The 19,230-nt window shown below is 27.0% G+C and overlaps 3 protein-coding genes across 8 annotated transcripts in view; 2 read left to right on the top strand and 1 right to left on the bottom strand.

Moving 5' to 3' along the window:
• The window catches only part of LOC100161362 (vacuolar protein sorting-associated protein 45), a 6,890-nt gene extending 3,773 nt beyond the window's left edge, over positions 1 to 3,117 (bottom strand). The window contains exons 1-4 of one of the 2 annotated variants that reach the window (XM_016808092.2): positions 2,795 to 3,117; positions 617 to 815; positions 271 to 420; positions 43 to 179 (exon numbers count right to left, since the gene is read on the bottom strand). In XM_016808092.2, the coding sequence (XP_016663581.1) occupies positions 43 to 179; positions 271 to 420; positions 617 to 815; positions 2,795 to 2,887 (579 nt within the window). In that variant the 5' untranslated portion in view covers positions 2,888 to 3,117. The remainder of the gene's footprint in view (positions 1 to 42; positions 180 to 270; positions 421 to 616; positions 816 to 2,794) is intronic. The other variant, XM_001950608.5, reaches the window with a different exon arrangement.
• Positions 3,118 to 5,696: 2,579 nt separating this feature from the next.
• Positions 5,697 to 12,422, top strand: LOC103310607. The gene is given in 6 exon segments (XM_008189384.3): positions 5,697 to 6,157; positions 6,339 to 6,469; positions 9,226 to 9,312; positions 9,315 to 9,326; positions 11,305 to 11,370; positions 11,935 to 12,422. Coding segments are annotated over 6 exon segments (531 nt in total). The 5' UTR covers positions 5,697 to 5,957; the 3' UTR covers positions 11,970 to 12,422.
• Positions 12,423 to 12,587: 165 nt separating this feature from the next.
• The window catches only part of LOC100162061 (chromodomain-helicase-DNA-binding protein 1), a 17,721-nt gene continuing 11,078 nt past the window's right edge, over positions 12,588 to 19,230 (top strand). For 2 of the 5 annotated variants that reach the window (XM_008189382.3, XM_008189383.3), the window contains exons 1-2: positions 12,589 to 13,508; positions 15,944 to 16,023. In XM_008189382.3, the coding sequence (XP_008187604.1) occupies positions 13,500 to 13,508; positions 15,944 to 16,023 (89 nt within the window). In that variant the 5' untranslated portion in view covers positions 12,589 to 13,499. Of the gene's footprint in view, positions 13,509 to 15,943; positions 16,024 to 19,230 lie in introns of all 5 variants that reach the window. The other 3 variants (XM_008189381.3, XM_008189380.3, XM_029488588.1) reach the window with 2 other exon arrangements.

The following is a 19,230-nucleotide window of genomic DNA, read 5'->3' as shown; positions in this document are numbered from 1 at the left end:
AAATACTTTCAGTAGAAAAGTTGGTTTTCTTAAACAATTTACTTTGATTTTTTCAGCAAGTTGTTTACTCATTTTCGAAGAAGCTTGGAACCGTATCAATGGATTTTTTTTCAATGATAATAAAACAGAAATAATTCCTTGAGTAGATCGTGTAAGCTGAAGTGGATCCCAGGACAAACCTAATTAGAAAATAAGTAGAATTAAAAATAATGACAAAAATAAGAACAGGTATGATTTAAATAAGTCTTATGAGTTATAATTATTGATTACATTGTCCACAAGATGGAATGTTGAGCGAAAAAAGATGAGGCGCTATTGCTAAGTAATCGGCATAATATTCTTGCACTTCCCGTACAACTTCTTGGATATCACTTTCAGCAATTGTCTTGATGTCAGTTTTTGAAATTATATTACTAAAATCTGAAAACAAATATACTTACTCAGCAAATTAATACATAATTGATGGATTTAATTATTTTGAATTATTAAAAAAAAAAAAAACTTAATACCATATTGCAAGTACAGATTAATTAGTCATATACTTATACAATTGTAGACTGATAAATATATTTACTTTGGTAAATTATAAATTATAACACATATTTTATATACTTACATATATAGTAATAACCGTATCTAGGATTACGTAACTCTTTGCATAACAAAGATATATTTTCTCTAGTTGGCCGTAAGAACGTAATACATTTCATATGATACATGCTGTCTGAACTACTAGTTGATGTTAGTTGTTCAAATAAATATACTTCTCTCTGAAGAATTTCTGACTGACTAAAAACTGCGCTAACAATACTTGTCTATCAAAAATACAAAGGTTTATGAAAAAAATGTTATTTCAATAATTATAATTACATTTTAAGAAGATGTCGCACCTGCATATGTTATAAGATGGAGACTATACAGAGGGTGCAATGTCCTCTTAATATAAAGTTCAAAATAAATGGTAAATTTGGTAATAAATATAAATTATAAATATTAATAAATAATAATTAATTATTAGTTGAAACTAATATATTTGTACATATTTGTATTTCTAAACATAATAACTTATTGTTTTTAATAATTTAATAAAACATTGATTTCTTTATAGATTCTGAGCGGAGCAATGAATGTATTGATTTTACATTGATGTGTGTTTTTTATTTTATTGTGTATATGTAAATGGTAAGTAATTGAAAAAATGTTACGATTTTCAACTTCAGTCTCTTTTTTGATGGGAAAGTGAATCTAGTTGGTACTTTTGGGTGGTCAAAATTTAAAGTTCCCAGTAGTTTTCAAAAGCGCTGGGAAAAACAAAATAAAAATTAAGGGAAAACGGGAATTTGTATGCAAAATAAGTTTTCGACAAAATTGATTTTGGTTTTTAGTGTAACAGTAATCACAATTTTTTTTATGAGCATCTAAAGTTGGAGACCTATTCAGTACTTAAAAAAAAAAAAAAAAAAATATGATTAACTAACGAAAAACTATAATAAAAAAAAAAAAAGCCCGAATTCTGGTTAGGCGGCACTGCTGAGAGCCTTCCTATTAATGTTATTTTATGTCATGTTCTTATATCACTACACTTACTCACTATAACTTGTTTCGTATAGATTGTAAATATACTTTTTTTTTTTAAAAAAAAAAAAGCATCTAATGTTCAAATCTTGATAAAATACGTAAAAATCATGAAAATGTGCAAATTATTTTGAGTTAAAAAATTTTTCTATTTAAATCTAAGATTTTAAAATGTAATCTAAGATTCCTATTAAGTTTGTCTACCTTTATCAAAAATAAGATGTGTGCAAGAAAGTTAAATAAATTGTATATGAGTGTTGAAAGTTCATATTTTTACAACAGTGGATATTCACTCGATTTCCCATGTAGCAATTTACTAATATTGTTGTAATTAAAAAACGTAGAACTGTAGATATCTACCTGAAAATTTCAATGAATGTTTATATTCTCAATCTCTATTTACCCTAAAATTTTAACTCGTTAGCAAAGCGTGAACATTTAATACAAGACTCCTGATATATTGTTATATATCAGTTGAAAAATATCAAAACTATAAAGGCAACATTTTTTTTTTTTAAGCATCTTAAGTTAAAAATGTATAAAATATTCAACTTTAATAGCTAAGGATTGAAAATTATAACTAGGTTCACGTAATAGGTTATAACTTATATTATATTATCAATTACTTTATTGACAATAATACCATAAAAATTTTTCTTTTTAAATCGTTGAATGAAAAAAAATGGACTTTTTTTGAGCTGTTTACGGACATTGTCAGTTTTCGATTTTTTTAGTTTCTTTTTCCATAAATATCAATAAAATTGTATTTGTTGGATAAAAAAGCGTGAAAATTTAATGCAAAGGTCCTGATATGTTGTTACAATAGCAGTTGAAAAATATTAAAAATACATAGGCACAATTTTTTTTTATAAGGATTTATAGTTCGAATTTAGACTAAATTTATCAAATTTAAAATTTAATAATTATTTTGTAGTTAAAAATGTATAAAATATTCAAATTTTATAGCTAAGGATTGAAAATTTAAAACAAGGTTCCAAGTAAATAGGTATATAAATTACTTTATTCACAATAATACCATCAAATATACTAAGTAATATCATAGGGTAATTGACCATCTTCGCTCAGAATCATTTTTTTGTACAATGATATTATACCATTGAGTTTAAATTTAAAACAGCAGATCGAGACCCACTTACCCACCTTTTTATATTTATTAGTGAAAAAAAAAAAAATTATATAATTTATACAATATGCTTACAGTGGTTTTGTCCATAAGTAGTACTTTCATTCCAGGACCACAGTCTTCAGTCATCTTTATTATATATAATTTTACAGCTTGTATTAGGTCCATAGCAATCAGCGATTATTCGGTAATCGTAACTCAGTAGAATTAAATATATTTAATACAAAATTAGGGTAGTGACCCAAATTTGCATTAAGATAAAGTTAATGAATAAAAACAAACTGTACAGTCTACAAGGTACAACTCGAATGAATAATGTTGTGATTTGTGTTTTATATAAACAAGTAAGAAGAATATTAGATATTAGATAATGTTGTAAATAAAACACCGAGATAAGAATAATATGATTGTTATCTATCTCTGTCTTTAGCGGGATGGGGGTACTTTTCCCGAAATTTCATGGCGAGGAAAAAAAAAAAAAGCATAGAACACGACTTAAGATAGTATTATCATAGATATTAAATATAAATAAATATTTATGGGTATTATAGCCGTGGCTGTCAATACTCAATAGACCTATTAACAACATGAAGTATGAACTATCTTCATAATTAACAAGTAGCGAGCATTGAGTAATTTATTACTCTATGGTAGCAATTTTCTTATTTTTTTGTAATTCAAAAACAACTGTTGACCCTAGAGATTTATAGAGATATATGTACATTTTCATGAATTTTCTGAATATTTTGACTTGTTTTGAGCTGTCTACGGACAATTTCAAATTTAAATTTTTTTCTTTAAAATATCAATCAATAAAATATTATTTGTTGGTTTAAAAATCGTCAAAATGTTATACAAGGCTCCTGATATATTGCTTAATAGCAGTTGAAAATCATAAAAAATATATAACTACGATTTTTGTTTGTAAGCATTTATAGTTTGATTTTTGACAACATTTATCAAATTTAAAATTTAAAAATTTATAAAATGTTCAAATTCTATAGCTAAGGACAGGGGCGCTGCAGAGAGGGGCCAGTGGGTACCATTGCACCCGATGGGAATTTTTTAATAAACAAAAAAATCAGTGTATAATATAATGTATACATAAATATATGACGACCTATGTATATTTTTATTTTATTTTAGATTCTGAGTGGAACGATGAATGTATTGACTTTACACTGATGTGTTTTTTTTTATTTTTTATTTTTTTTTGTGTCTGTGTACACGATAAATAGTCGAAATAATACTTCGATTTTCAACTTCAGTATCTCGATCGATGGGAAACTGAATATTGTTGGTGCAGTGGTGCACTAGGGAGTTCAAAATTTAAAATTCTCAGTAATTTTCAAAAGCGCCGTGAAAAACAAAAGAAAAATTAAGAAAAAACTGGAATTTATACTCAAAATCGACTTTGGTTTTTGGTGAAACTTTAAAACAAATGACCGTAGATACTTGAAATGTTTACTGGTTGTTTATATTTCCATTTTTTATACATGATAAAATTATCAAAATATTTTGATTTGTTTTGAACTGTTTAGGGACATTTTCAGTTTCCAATTCTATTAGGTTTTTTTTGTATGAATGTCAATAAAACTTTATTTGTTGGGTAAAAAAGCTTGACAATTTAATACAAGACTCCTACTATATTGTTACAATGACATTTGAAAAATATTAAAAATCCTTGGTCAGAGTTTATTTTAATAAGCATTTAAAGTTCAATCTTGACAAAATATTTTGAGTTGAGAATTTATAAAAATTTTTCTTTTTAAATCTAAGATTTTAAAATGTAATACAAGATTCATAAGTTTGTCTACCTTTTTCAAAAAAAAAATGTCTACAAGTCAAATTAATTAATTTTCATGAGCGTTTGAAATTCATATTTTTACAACATTTAATATTCACTCGATTTCTCAAGTAACGATTTTCTTATTTTATTGTAATTAAAAAACGAATAACTGTAAATACATGAAAATTTTACTGAATGTTTATATTTTCATTTGCTATAGGTACACCAAAACATTTTGAAAATATTTGAGCTGTTTACGAGCATTGTCAGTTTTCAATTTTTTTAGTTTTTTTCTTCTATAAATATCAATAAAATGTTATTTGTTGGGTAAAAAAGCGTGATAATTTAATAAAAGGGTCCTCATATATTGTTACAATAGCAGTTGAAAAATATTAAAAATACATAGGTAGGCACAGTTTTTTTTTATAAGGATTTAAATTTCGGATTTAGACAAAATTTTTTTTTTTTTTTATTAAAAATAAAGTATATTTACAATCTATACACAAGAGTATAATGAGTAAGTGTGGTGACAGAGTAAATAAGTAATATATAAAAAAAAAGTAACAAGAGAAGGAACGCTCCCAGTAGTGCCACCTGACCAGAAATTTTTAGTATATGTACTGCCGAAGCAAGTACAGACAAAATTTAAAATTTAATAATTATTTTTTAGTAAAAAATTAAAAAAAATTTCTAATTTTATAGCTAAGGATTGAAAATTTAAAACAAGGTTCCATTTAAATAGGTATAAAAATTACTTTATTCACAATAATATCATCAAATATACTTAGTAATATCATAGGCTGACTGGCCGTCCTCGCTCAGAATCATTTTCTTATACAATGATATTATACCATTAAGTTTAAATTTAACACAATCCATTAAAGTGACCCACTTGTAACCTTCTGTACAGCAGAGTACAAACAGTTTTTCTCTGTGATATTAGTTTCGAAGTCTGTTTCATGACGTGGCCTATGATCTATTGACTTTTCTGTGGCAATATTTATTATCCATGTTATATTGTTATTGCCATAGAATATTCTATGTTATTGTACATCAGCGTATCATGTTGGCAATCGTGGTTTGGCGTAACAGTGTTGAAAGTTATTCCGTATTCCGTATAGTACTATAATATTGTATACTCATGATCGCGATTCGTTGGCCACGGCGCTACGGTCGTGGTGTGAACGGTGAAAAACGACGACGACGACGACGACTGCGGCGTATTCTACTTCTACTACGCTATTTGATTCTTTCACATCGCGTAATATTGTATTAGGTTATTCGCCATTTTACCGCTTGTACTCGTTACTTTGTTGGTCGGCGGTTGAGCGCGTATGACTATCGTATGCGTTAAATGGATTTATTGTAATATGAAATTGTCCTATACGTACTACAATTAAATACAAAAATCGAATTTCTTGTTAACCTACGTGTACCGTTGTAAAAACGATGTTTGTACGCGTCTTACATGACTTCTGTCGACGAACGACCGCCGTCCCGGGCGGAGAAAATGTCGTCAACCGTTTGATACACGTAGCGGTGCCATTGGAAAAGAACAGGGACCGTCGGAGTTTCTTGGCCTCGGTTCCTCGTAAAGACGAGGGTACCGAAGGCGAGAAATTCGTTTTCATCGATTCCGCAATCACCAAGTGAGTTTTTTTCTACCGTTTCATCTATTCGGCGTTGAATGAAACTCATATTTTTTCGTACTTCATTATGCGTGGACGCCATTTTTGTTGGTCTCTATTTCGTTGTGTTTGAACGACATAGACGATCATTTTGTTATTGTCTAGTGGACCTGTACTAACTTTAAAGTTTTATTTTTTTGAGGAAAGAAGAAATGTTCCCTGACATAAATACGCCTAATATGCTTTTTGGCGGAGTTAAATTCTCAGATGTACCTATTTGTCACATTAAATCATCTAGGAACAATACAATACTTCATGTCACTAAAGTTAATGGTAAGTTACAAGGTTTTTGAAACATTTTCTTTTATTAATTTGTCACCAAATGTAAACACTAAATATAATAAACTTAATATGTTATTTATTAAGCTGACTACATTCTATATATTACATAATATACTTTTATTAAACAAGATATTTAATAACAGATATCTAAGAATACATTTTTTATTTATACTAAATACCTAAATCTGTTGTTTTCATTATTCATAATAGTTAATTGTATTTTACATTTTTATATAAAATAATTTCTCCTTCATTTAAATTTAAATTTTCTTTAGTTTTTATGATTCTATAGTTAGGTAATTGAAATAATAGTGATGATACCTATTTATATTGGTATTATTATATTATAATACATTTTTCTATCCTACTATCTTAGTACTTATGAATAAATGATTTTCTTGGAGTTGTAATTATACCTATTGGACAACAATTTTAAAAAATAATGCTAGGAAGTTATGCTGTTTTGTAGATGTCACTTTGTCATTGAGTAGGTCATTGCAATGTATGTGTTAAAATGAAATCCAACAATTAAGTCTGAGCAGTTACTGACTATATTTCTTGAGATATTTTTTTTTTGCTATGAGTTATTGAGCTATTGAATTATTTTTTACCAAAAACAATTGTATCATAATAATTATAACTGGAGATTGGCTGGTTCCACTTTTTACTGATATCTGACACTGATATATGTTACCGATAAATAACCGATAATTAATATATCTTAAAAACCGCATAAACCATGAACCTATATCACCTAAAACCGATACCCGATAACACAAATTTCACATTATTGCAAATTTGTACCTCCGACTTTTCTACAAATTGAACAATTGGCTTTGGGAATATCTTTAGGACACTAACTTAATTTTAGTAAAAAATTTTCCAAACAACCGACATAATTCATTTTTATTATTTTTATATTTATAACAACTAACAATTAAAAATTATTGAATAATACGTACCTACTTAATACTTTGTAGTAACGGGACTAAAATTAATTTATAAATTTAACCTTTTAATGATTCTTTATTACTCCATATTAATATATTATCAATCATATCTACATATTATATATTATTATATCATCCATAGACAATAATAATTTTGAATTTACAATATTGCAGAAAGTTGAAATATTGTGATAATTGTTAGGTATTAGCATTGATTATAATTTATATATAATTTATTTTTATTCATAATCAATGGTATGAGGCTAGATGAATGTACCCACTATATTTTTATCGTGGTTGCCATTAATATTACTGCCATCAGCTTTATCATTAAATCTTTATATTTGTGATGTGAATATAATATAGGTATAATATTATTATGCTAATTAATTTGGTTTTTTTCTTGAATCGGTTTCAATAAAAAAAATTGACAACAAGTATCGGTTTTAGAGTAAATACTTTAAAGTAATAATTCATAATAAAAAATATTAGTAATAATTCATGGTGATATATTCAATAGTAAAAAGTGTATTAATAAATTAAATACCTATATTTAATTTTCTAATTACAATAAAATAATAAAAATCATTATTTTTTGTAATAACCAATTTTGTAAAAATCTAACTAGAGATGTCTAAAACAAAATTGTGCATCTATATTTTTTTAATACTTTTTATATTTACATAGAGAAAACTGGAAATCTGATAATTATCTATACTCTATTCCAAATAAGATGGGGTGTTGGCAGCAACCAGTTTTTTGGAACGATGCTGAGAAGATGAGCATGGCTAAAAATAAAAATAAAACGGTCAGACGTTGTCCCCACTACGGCGGCGCGTCATGCGCTACCACGGAACAAGGCTATGTCCATGCCCACAACTCGGCTCCCGAAGCCTGATCTTATTTGGAATAGAGTATAGGGTATCTGAAGACTATTGATATTTTATTTACAAAACAACTTAGGAGCATTAAAAAATACTTCAAAATTAAAATAACATTAAAAGCCTCAGAGATGCCCTAGATAATAATCTTATTTTTAAATTATAATATTAATCACTCTAATTTTTATTTAACACAGTAAAATGGTTTATTGTGAACGTAAAATTAGTTATTTTGTACATTAGTAAAACATGGAATACCAATATTTTAATTTAGATAGTACCCCATTTCATTCTTTCATTATTTAATAAGCGTTTTGCCTTCTTCACACAGAAGTTATCTAATTACAAATTGAATTGTTAATTAATATTATTATTAACATCAGGCTCTGCTCAGTCTCAAACTTATCCCTCTTCCCAGTTTCAGACTAAAACAGGAAGGAACTCAATTTTATTATTGTGTTTGAATAAATTAATTTACTACACCTACTCTTATGTCTTATTCCTACGAGAAAATATAATCTCAATATCTCACACATTCAACAGTGGGAATGTTCAGGTTGCTCTCTTATTGGTTGGATCACTCTAATAGGTGGTTTCATTGATTTAGAAAACTACTAGTTTTGGTTTCTGCACACTCTTTGCTCTAGGTGGCCATATTATAAATAGGAATTTTAACTGTGATTAATAAATTATTATTACTGATGATAAAATACAAATAATGTTGAGTTACTTACATAAATCTAAGTTAAAAATACCTATAAAATTTGTAATATTAATATAATAAAAAAATAATTTAGTTAAATTAGGTTACTGTTAATACATTTTATATATACATTAGATTAGCTGATGATATCAACATTTTCTTATCGTTATTTTTATGTTAAATATAAATAAATAATATATAAACCTTTTTTAGGTGAAAGAATAATGATCAGGTCTTGTGGAATGGAAGGATTCAAAAATACTAGAAAAGGAACAAATATTGCAGCCCAAGCTACAGCAATCGGTTTGGCTACAGTAAGCATTTATTATTTCCTAAAAATATAACAAATATTTTTTTATTTGTGTTACTTAAACAAACAATTTTTTATTCAATAGAATGAATAAAATAAAGTTCAGTTCATTAAGGTCATCACTAAATAAATTAACCGATTAAATTTTAAAAAACTTGTATTCATATTTTAATAATGACTAATAATTTTGAAGGGACCTATTAGGTTATATTGTATATTATGGGGTGCTGAGCTATAGTATTTTGAATTTTAATCTAATCAAATAAAAACATTTTCCAAATCAAAATACAAAGCAAATCCTAGTCTAAAATTAATTTGAGAACATATGTGTGGCCGTGTGGGGTAGGAGATATTTTACGATTTTGCCACAGCATTTAAATGGAAATAGACTCTTGTGTCTTAACAAAACCGATCATACATAACTGCTTATCATAGCAATTCACATCAAAAAATGTTCGTGGAAAAAAACACCTGTAACACATGGATTTATAAAGCATTCAATATGAGACCAGTCTAAAAATAAACTGTTTATAATATTTGAGTAAATATGCGTAATCCTGTGCTGGCCACCTGAAGGGGAAGAAAAAAATGGGTGCTTACCAACAATTTCATACTATTAGCGGCAAAATCAATTACATTTTTTTACATATATTATATTTAAAAAATTAAAAACTACCGACAACTAATCAATATAAAATAGTTAACAACTCTCATTTTTACTAATTAATTAATGTTAGCATTTATGTATTTTATGCAATACAAAAACATTTTTTTGAAATTCCTTTACATTTAACATTTTGTTTGTAAGTCATTGGAAGAAAGTGGTAGGCTCTGCGCTCGTGTCCCCCTTTAATTTGGGCAATCTATTGATTATGCTGTAATGGCATTAAGGCAAAGACTAGTTGCGTTCTCAGGAATTTACAATGGTGGGGGGGGGGATGTTATAACTAATAACAAATTTATATGAATTGTGGTGATAATACCAAAAAGATCAATAATGGGATTTATCCTCCGACCATGGCTGAATGACAAAGACATTTATTGTACGTAATAATTTTACTATTATGACCACTTAATTAATTTTAAACTTACTTAAGTCTTATAGAGAGCTTATCATGTGCAGTTGATAATGCTTGATAAGGAAATACAAAGTTTTTTTCTATGGTTAAATAATTAGTATTTTTCATGAAAAGAATAAAATGTCAAATATTTATGTAGATTTACAAATTATATAGATTTATTTTTTTAAATTATTACTTTCTATTTGTCCTTTTATATGTATTTTTTAATTTTGAATACAGGTTTTTAAATATCAATTAAATTAAAAATCTGAGTTCAGTCAATCTTTTAGATTACTTATAATATAAGAATCTATTATAATACCGCGTGTCAGCAAAAAAACTATATAATTAAATTACTCATATTACTCAATACCCTATACTTATTTTTGAATTCTGTTTGTCGGACATGATATTATACTCGGGTCAAAATAAGAACGCACCGCCTTGGCGCATTCAAATGAATCGCGAAGCGACGTCCGGACACCCCGGCTGACTCTATTCGCGCTGCGATTGGTCGCCATTAGTCGATTTTGGTCGCCGCCGGAACAGACAGTGAAAGCGCGCTCTACCATGCGCGAGTTTCGACCGGTTTTCGTCCACCGCCCGGTGCGTTCTTATTTGGACCCGAGTATAGACTATTGGATCGCCAATCTCCTGCAGACAGAATTCAAAAATATGTATAGGGTACTGAGTAATGTAGCTAACTGAGTGTACCCAGTTTCTTAGGACACAGTTTCTATATAATATATATATTAATTTAACTTATTTTTTAAAAAAGTAAGTTTAATTTAAATTTATAATTTATTATTTAGTTATAAAATGATTATTTCCAAACCATAATTTTATAATTTAATTATGATGTTAATAACTTTTTTTTTAGGTTAAATATTTTATTTAAATTGAAACAATCCTTTTTTTCAGAGAGTATTAGATTTTGGAATTCATACAGTTCGTGTAACAATTCAAGGATTAGGACCAGGGAGAATGGTAAAAATAATTATAATAACTCCTATATGCTTGTTCATTATTTATTATTCAATTATATTTCATAGTATAAATGTGTTAACAGAATCCTGGACACAACACCTTTTTTTAAAAATATATTTTCTCTTCATTGTACAAACATCACAGTTATATACTGATATTCAATAATGTATTATATTTATTGATGGTACTTAATTTTGATCTGTTTTTGTTGTGGCTACTAGAAAGTTAAAATAAGAAACTTATCTTTCAGAAGTACCTAAGTCTACTTTTTTCATTATGCCTTTAAGAAGGGTTATTATACAAATAACTAAAATAATTTAGTCTTTTTTTTACAAGAAAATTTTTGTTGAGGTAATTATAACTTATAATCTTATCTTATAGTTATAAGCTACAATAGAAGTGTGTATGCAATCAATATTTATAAAAGTGATGTTAAGTCCACATGATATAACTAATATATCTTGTGGTATTTCATTATCCATTAGAAAAACATCAAGTATACGGTTCTGGTTATTTTTTTCACAAATATTTTCTTAATTTAATTCAAAATTGTTTTTGTTTTAGTCCTCAATAAAAGGTCTTACTATGGGTGGTCTTAAAATTATATCTGTCACTGATGATACTCCTATATCATGGAATCCATTAAGATCAAGAAAACAACGGAAGTTGTAATTATGACTAAGTAAGTCTAAAATTAGCTATACATATTTGTGATCATAAAAATAATGTAAAAAAAAATTATAAACATTGAATAAATGTTATCAATTTTAAAATTATTTTATATATTTTGTTTAATATACTATTCTAAAATATTTTTTTTTTGTGATATTGAAATGTTTTTATTTTCAAGTAAAATGTTTATTAGCTTAATGTTATGCAATAAAAATAATTTTTCACAAAAATTTGTATTTTAGAACAATTAATTTTTAGTTTTTAATTTATTGATAATTTTCTAACTTCATTCAACTCTCTAATTGAATAGTTAGTAGAATATAATTTGTGTGCTTCCTTACAATATTAAGTTTAATAAATTAACAATTAAATGATTCTTATTATCTTTTTTTTTTTAATTTGTACATGACAGTACAAACTACTAATGTTTATTATATAAATGACAGTATGTTTGTTTTAATTCCATGTTCTTCTTACTGAATATTTTCTAATATTGGTATAATATTAAAATTAGTTATTTTAAAACTTTTTAGTTTGTTAATTTGTTGTTTCTATTAAGTTGACTCATTTTTTTGTCACATACAAAAAAAAAATACGTTTTATTAATAATCTCCACCAACCATTTGTTAGTTTATTATATGCAGTGTTACAAGTTTATAAGAGGGGATAAAACTGTGTGTTTGCTGCGCAAAAATATAATTCGTGTTAACTATAACCGTGCCGCTATACCGAATTTCATGGCATAAAAAACTATATTTTCCGCGGTAGACAACCCGCGCTATTAATTTTGCATCTGTAATTTTCAATTTGCTCGTTTAATATTTTCAATGTATACATATTTTCGTACATCTGTTATATAGTGCCAATAGTTTAAAATATTTTTAGTTTGGAAAATATTACAATTATTTTGTTATAAGGTCAATTTTCATTTCCAAGCATTCAGTGCTGTCGACGTCATCCTTGGTTACTAGACCGTGCGGTGTAGTGGGGTTCGCTGGTTTGGTGGGCTGTCGCGCGGGGGTACCACTACCACTCCGTGTAATCTCGCTACACACAAAATGGCCGCTTATTGTTTGTCTCGTACCGTTTTCCGCACACTCGTACACGTTCGTAGCTAAACATATATCGGTGTCTGTTTTATTTTCGTTAATCCGAATCATATTTAAATGTCTACTTGATTACCGAATGTTGTCGATTTTTGTGTTAAACACTCCCGATAATCGTGTCCATACGCGAAACGCACACGATATTGGCCGTGCCACTTCACCTCCTCACCTTGACTGCCCAGCACTAGCCGTATTTAGGTGAAGCGACGTTTTTTTCTCGTAATTTTTCATTTTTCAAACTCGGCTTTTTACGATTATCATTGTTTCGCGACCTTTATATGGTTGTTCATCTCGGCTTTTACACTCTAACCTGTGGCCCTAAAATTCACAAGATTGTTTTAGCCACCCAAAATGCATCAGGTAAGAAGCACTTCTCTTCTGTTTTCAGTATCCACTTTTATCTTTTTAAATAACATCCTTAATGTCGAATACTGTCCTTTGACTTAATATTATAAGTCATTCGCGTATTGTGTTCATCATTGTTCAAATCACTGGTCTCCATGTCACTTAATACATTTTACAGGCACTTAAAGTGTTTTCTCTACAGCCAACTACCCTCATACTAATTGTATGTTTCATGTAAAATATTTTTAGTTTTTGGAATAACTATTTCATAGTTTTAATATAGTTATGAGAAAGTGATTAACGTAATGCATTAAAACATTATACCCATTTAAACATGTTTTCATTAAAACATTTTTACTCATTATTGATCTATTAGTCAGAACACCCTTCAATACTTAAATGTACCATAAGGGTAGTTAAAATTGTTGGACAGCTAAATTCTATTTAATTATGAATTGTCCACAAGTTAACCAAGTCTCAGATGTATGAAACATAGAAATCTAAATTGGACCCATTTTCAAAATTTTAAGTTAAAGTTAGGATGTGCACATAGAAAAATGGTCAACATGATAATATAACATAAATAATACTATAGTGAGTGTACTCTATTCTTAGAGTTGTCTTAAATATGTTTAAGGTAGGCATGTGGTAAATTTTTTTTATGCTGTAAAAAAATTATTATAATACTTAACTTTTACTTTCCCCAGATGGTTATATTACCTGTGGCAAGCAAACAATTTGAGTAGGTCATAATGCTCTACAATTTTCAAAAATATCTTTAATACTCATTCATTATTTGGTATTTTCTAATAAATACATTTTGATACTTCCTAAATGCTTTAGGAATATATGTATATATTATTATTTAAATACATATTATATTAAAATAAAGTCAATATTTATTCAACATATCTACATTTTAATAGTATTTAAACAACATTATTTTTGTTATTTATGTGTTACTATATCTTGTGTATATAATTATAATATTTTAATACACCCTAGGTATTTATCCTACGTTTTATGGTTGACCACATAATTTAAATATATAATTATTTTGTAGTTATTTATTATTAATAGTATATGAACCTTTAGTCTCATCATTTTTTTCTTCATTTCTATTCATTGTATATCATTGTTTTTTCATTGATTAGAACGTGTACCTTTATTCCACGTGTTTGGTGTTAATTCAACATAATATTCAATATACAATAAATGTATACTTTATTCGCATTAAGTTTTTAAATGTGTAGCACATATTTATATACTATATATATATTTTTTAAATTCAAACAAAATTTCAAACAATTAGGTACAATATTGCGTAAAGAATATAATATTATATATTTTTTTAAATTGATATTTGTAAAAAAAAAAACAAGTTAATTTCTAATGTCAAAATAAAATAAAAACCTCATATTATTTATTTTTATAAATACATATTTTAATATTTTATGGTGATATATTTTAACGGCAGCTATTAAGGTAGATAATTGATTGGAATTTAGAATAGGAGTCTTGGAATACAACTTTTTTATTATCTAGTATCTATGATAACTATTTGTTATTTGCTTTATAATCAATAAGTATATAACTGATGACAAATTAATATTCTAATAATTGATTTCAGTAGTTATATTTGACTTGAATTTATTTCAATCTAAGTGAAAATAGTTAAGTTTGTCTTAGTAGCGGCAAACATCATATATATTATATTCTAGATTTTCATAGAGGTGAGTGTTCTATATTTCCAAAGGCTATATTATGATTATAATTTCATTTTTATCTATTTATTTATCTAGGAGATGTTCTATTTATTTTGAATTAAAGCAGAAAGATTCTGTACAGTCAATTTCATAATGGTAGTACCCTCTTTTGAATTGACTAATATATATCTTAGATAATTATACAGTATATTAAATAGTCCTATAAATTTTACATCTCTTACATAATATTAAAAAAAAAATAGTTTTTGTAAATTATTTGTTTTATATGACTTGGTAATCCAACATCAAATTTATATAATATACGTTTTACAATTTTTACATTCTTTTCAAGTTTTTGAAATAATTATGAATGTGGAATAACCAATTAGTTATGTTTAGTATCTATATAGGTAAATTAAAAAGTGCATATTGATATCCTAAGAATATTAAATAATCATAATAATAGTGTTGGTTAATTGTGACAAAGTAAACAAATGTAAATAGAATAAAAACAGTTACAAGCTTATCTAGGTTTAGTTCAATGCTTGACTGCGGATAAGTTGAAAATATGCAAATGAAATTATGATGTTGAAAAAAAGAATTAGAAATAATTGTCTAGAAAATGATAAATGATAAATTTGTATAATTATTTGAAATATGAACAATGATGAACAGTTAGTTTGATGACTTGGTATCTGGTACCATATGTTGCCATCTGTCTATAGTATGGGATTTAAATTGCAGAATGTATCAGAAGAAGAATCTTCAGACTCTGATCAAAATAATGAAAATAATTCAGGTTCATCATCATCAAGTTCTGAAAGGTAAGTTCAATTATACAAAATATTAAATTAAACACAGTTGTATCTAAACATGGAATAACCGTTTAAATATGCATTAAAGTTATTTTAAATTATTATAAAATAATGGTTCTGAATAATATTTTACGGCAATCAAATTATGAATAGGTTTCACCCTTCAGCAAATTTTTTTAGATAACCCAGAAGATAACCCGATTATTTAAAAACTATTTTTTTTAAATTTTGATTTACCTAATTAGCTTAATAATTTCTATCAAAGAAAAAAAATAAAAATATTGTCTTTACTTTTGTATATGTTTTACATTTTTGATTTAATATTCTAAAGCACAGTACCTATTTGGGAAGAAAATTAACAGACCACGCTCTGGTGAAAACAATTTGTCCCTTCCGATTCGCGATTTTTAGATATAGTTCAATATTGGTTATTTTACTTTTTCTAATAAATTAATTTTGTTATTGAAAATTTATACATTGATAAGTACAATTTCTATAAATATTATCAAATACATTCAAATATACTTAACAGCAAAAAACGAAATGTAGGAAAAGTACATACGAGCTGATAATAGCATACCGACTTATGTACGGGAAAAATCGTCTTAACCTTCAGTATGGCAAGTGTTAATTTGTTTTGCCAATTGGGGTGTGTTCTGATGTAAAAATATGTAATTTCAAACAAGGGATTTATTAGTTGTAAATTAGGTTAAACATAACTTATAGAAAAGCATGCAAATATGCCTTAATCACAATCAAATTTGTTAGAATTTTATTATTCATTCAAAATGTCTATACATTTTTAACAATAATATTGGTTGTAGAAACAATTAAGTATGATCACCGTTAATGTAGATTATATTAGACATTTATATATTAGAAATACACCTTTCATATTTTTACATTTATAAATGTTTATCGAAATCTAAAATTTAAGAAAAATAGTGTAGGGTAGGATGGGTAGGTAATATAAGAAATGTAATAAACAAAATCATGCAAATTTAAATTCAAACTGCTTTTATACAATACCAAATGGATTTATAATTTTGTTTACAATGTGTATTACTAAAACCCTAGTTTTTAGTATTACTTTTAACTAATAAGTATTTACAATTTTGTTGAGCATACTGGAGTAGCACAGGGGTAATTACCCAAATAATGTTATTCTACTACTTCACTTATCTAAATGACAAACGTCCTAAAAACATAACTGTTCAAAATTTGATTGTTAATTTAATAGAATAAAAATCTCTTAAAAAATATAAATAAAAATAACCTTTATTTTTTTTTAAATATTTGGCAAAAAATTCAAATTATAATAATACTTAAAAAATATTTCTATCAACGTTAATTCTTTTTGAAATAATGAGTGTTAACTATTAAAAAAATCATCCAGCATATTCTATGAATAATATACCTATATAAATATATAAATTTACCTATTCACATGGGTTTTTATTTAAAAAAAATTTATATTGACTGACAAAATTAGTTGCTACGGTGCAGCCCCTCCTATAAGCATGGTGAACGCCGGCTAATGTTGGATGCCAACATACGGCATTCAATCACAGGGTACCTAGCATTGATAAAGGGGTCTGAAAGTTTTGGTGGCTCAATCTGTATGCACGAAAGTTAGTTAATTTAATTAGAATAGAGTGTATAACCCTTAAATATATACTTGATAAATGTTAATACACAAGTTTTTAAAATGTAGTCGGGCAATTTTAAAACTTCCCGGCCTCAATATCTTAATTATTTAATATAGAGGTACCCTGATATACATTTATTCATAATCATGGTTTAAATATACTCATGCTTTTATTAAAGTTTTGAAGTAAATAAAATGTGGGCGGCCGGCCACATTTTTTAAAAAAGAGGTCGGGCCATGGCCCGACGCACCATGGACTTCGGCGCCACTGTTAATACATTTTAAAATTAATTATATTAATATATCTATGAGTAACCTCATTTACCTCAATTGTCATATTTTAAGTTTATAGTATGTATATATAAATCTATCTATCTATATATATATATTATAAAAATGGGGACAAAAATGTATAACAATTCATCAATCGAGAAAGGCTTGTCAGATTTGGCTCAAATTTTTTTTAAGATGTTCGTAACTGCCAGGAGAAGGTTTTTACGAAATAAAATTTTAGGAAAATCCACCGGAAAGGTAGGAAATCTCAAATCTGTATGTCAAAAATACAAGAGTGGCGCAACAGTGCATTGTATTATATTGGTTGCTATTGATTAATCGGGCATGTTTGTTGATTTCATATAATATAAAAATGAATCGCAGAATGTGTTGCTAAGCGCAATAATTTTACTGTACGTGTGTTGTGACTGAACTCCTCTTAAATGGTTAGACCGATTTGAATGAATTTTTTTGTATGCGTTTGCGTTTATTTATCTGATTTTAGTACGGTTAGGTTAGGATTTTGTATTAATTAATTATATCAATCCACTATAGTCTACCTAGTATTCTACATACGACAAACTTGGTATAACTTTGATACTTTAGAGTTAAATCATACACTAATGTACATACTACATACAGCACGGGGTCCGCGATCTACCGCAGGTAGATTGCCTACCTGATAATGTACTGTTGCGAATTAGAATTTTTATTCCGGGCAACGGAAAAGTTAAGATTAATTTTGAAACCATACACCGAATATTAAATAACGAATTTAACAAAGTTTGAGTCACATATAGTTGGTACACTTAATGGGCAACGAAGTGCACGGGTTCAGCTAGTCTCGATATAAATATTTTTTTCTATTATTTTTATTACAACTCAATGCCCACATGTACCTTCTGTTATTATATCATTGTAAATTGGAATATTATTTTGTAATTAAAATATTATTATTAGGAGGTAGTGACAGTGATAGCAATCTAGCCATAATTACTACGTTTGACTTTTATTACAACTTCTATGATAATGTTCATTATAACATGTTCTTGATGTATAATTTTTTTATTTAAGAAAATCAAATTGACAGCTGCAATAAAAATAAAATTGTACGCGAACAAATTAATGACTAATTTACCACATTAAAAAGACTCCACACTCGCATGTGTTGTCTTCGTCTTACAAACGCGTAACATGCCAAATTTACGGTCAGAAATTCAAGTTGTATGCCGTTAGCTTAAAAATTAGAGTGAATCGACCTATTATGAAACTTGATGATAAGAACATTATCTGTG

Source organism: Acyrthosiphon pisum, chromosome A1, assembly GCF_005508785.2.
Source record: "Acyrthosiphon pisum isolate AL4f chromosome A1, pea_aphid_22Mar2018_4r6ur, whole genome shotgun sequence".
Classification (NCBI taxonomy): Eukaryota; Metazoa; Arthropoda; class Insecta; order Hemiptera; family Aphididae; genus Acyrthosiphon; species Acyrthosiphon pisum.
The sequence above is the reverse complement of the archived record's forward strand: the minus strand, read 5'-3'. Positions and strand labels throughout refer to the sequence as shown.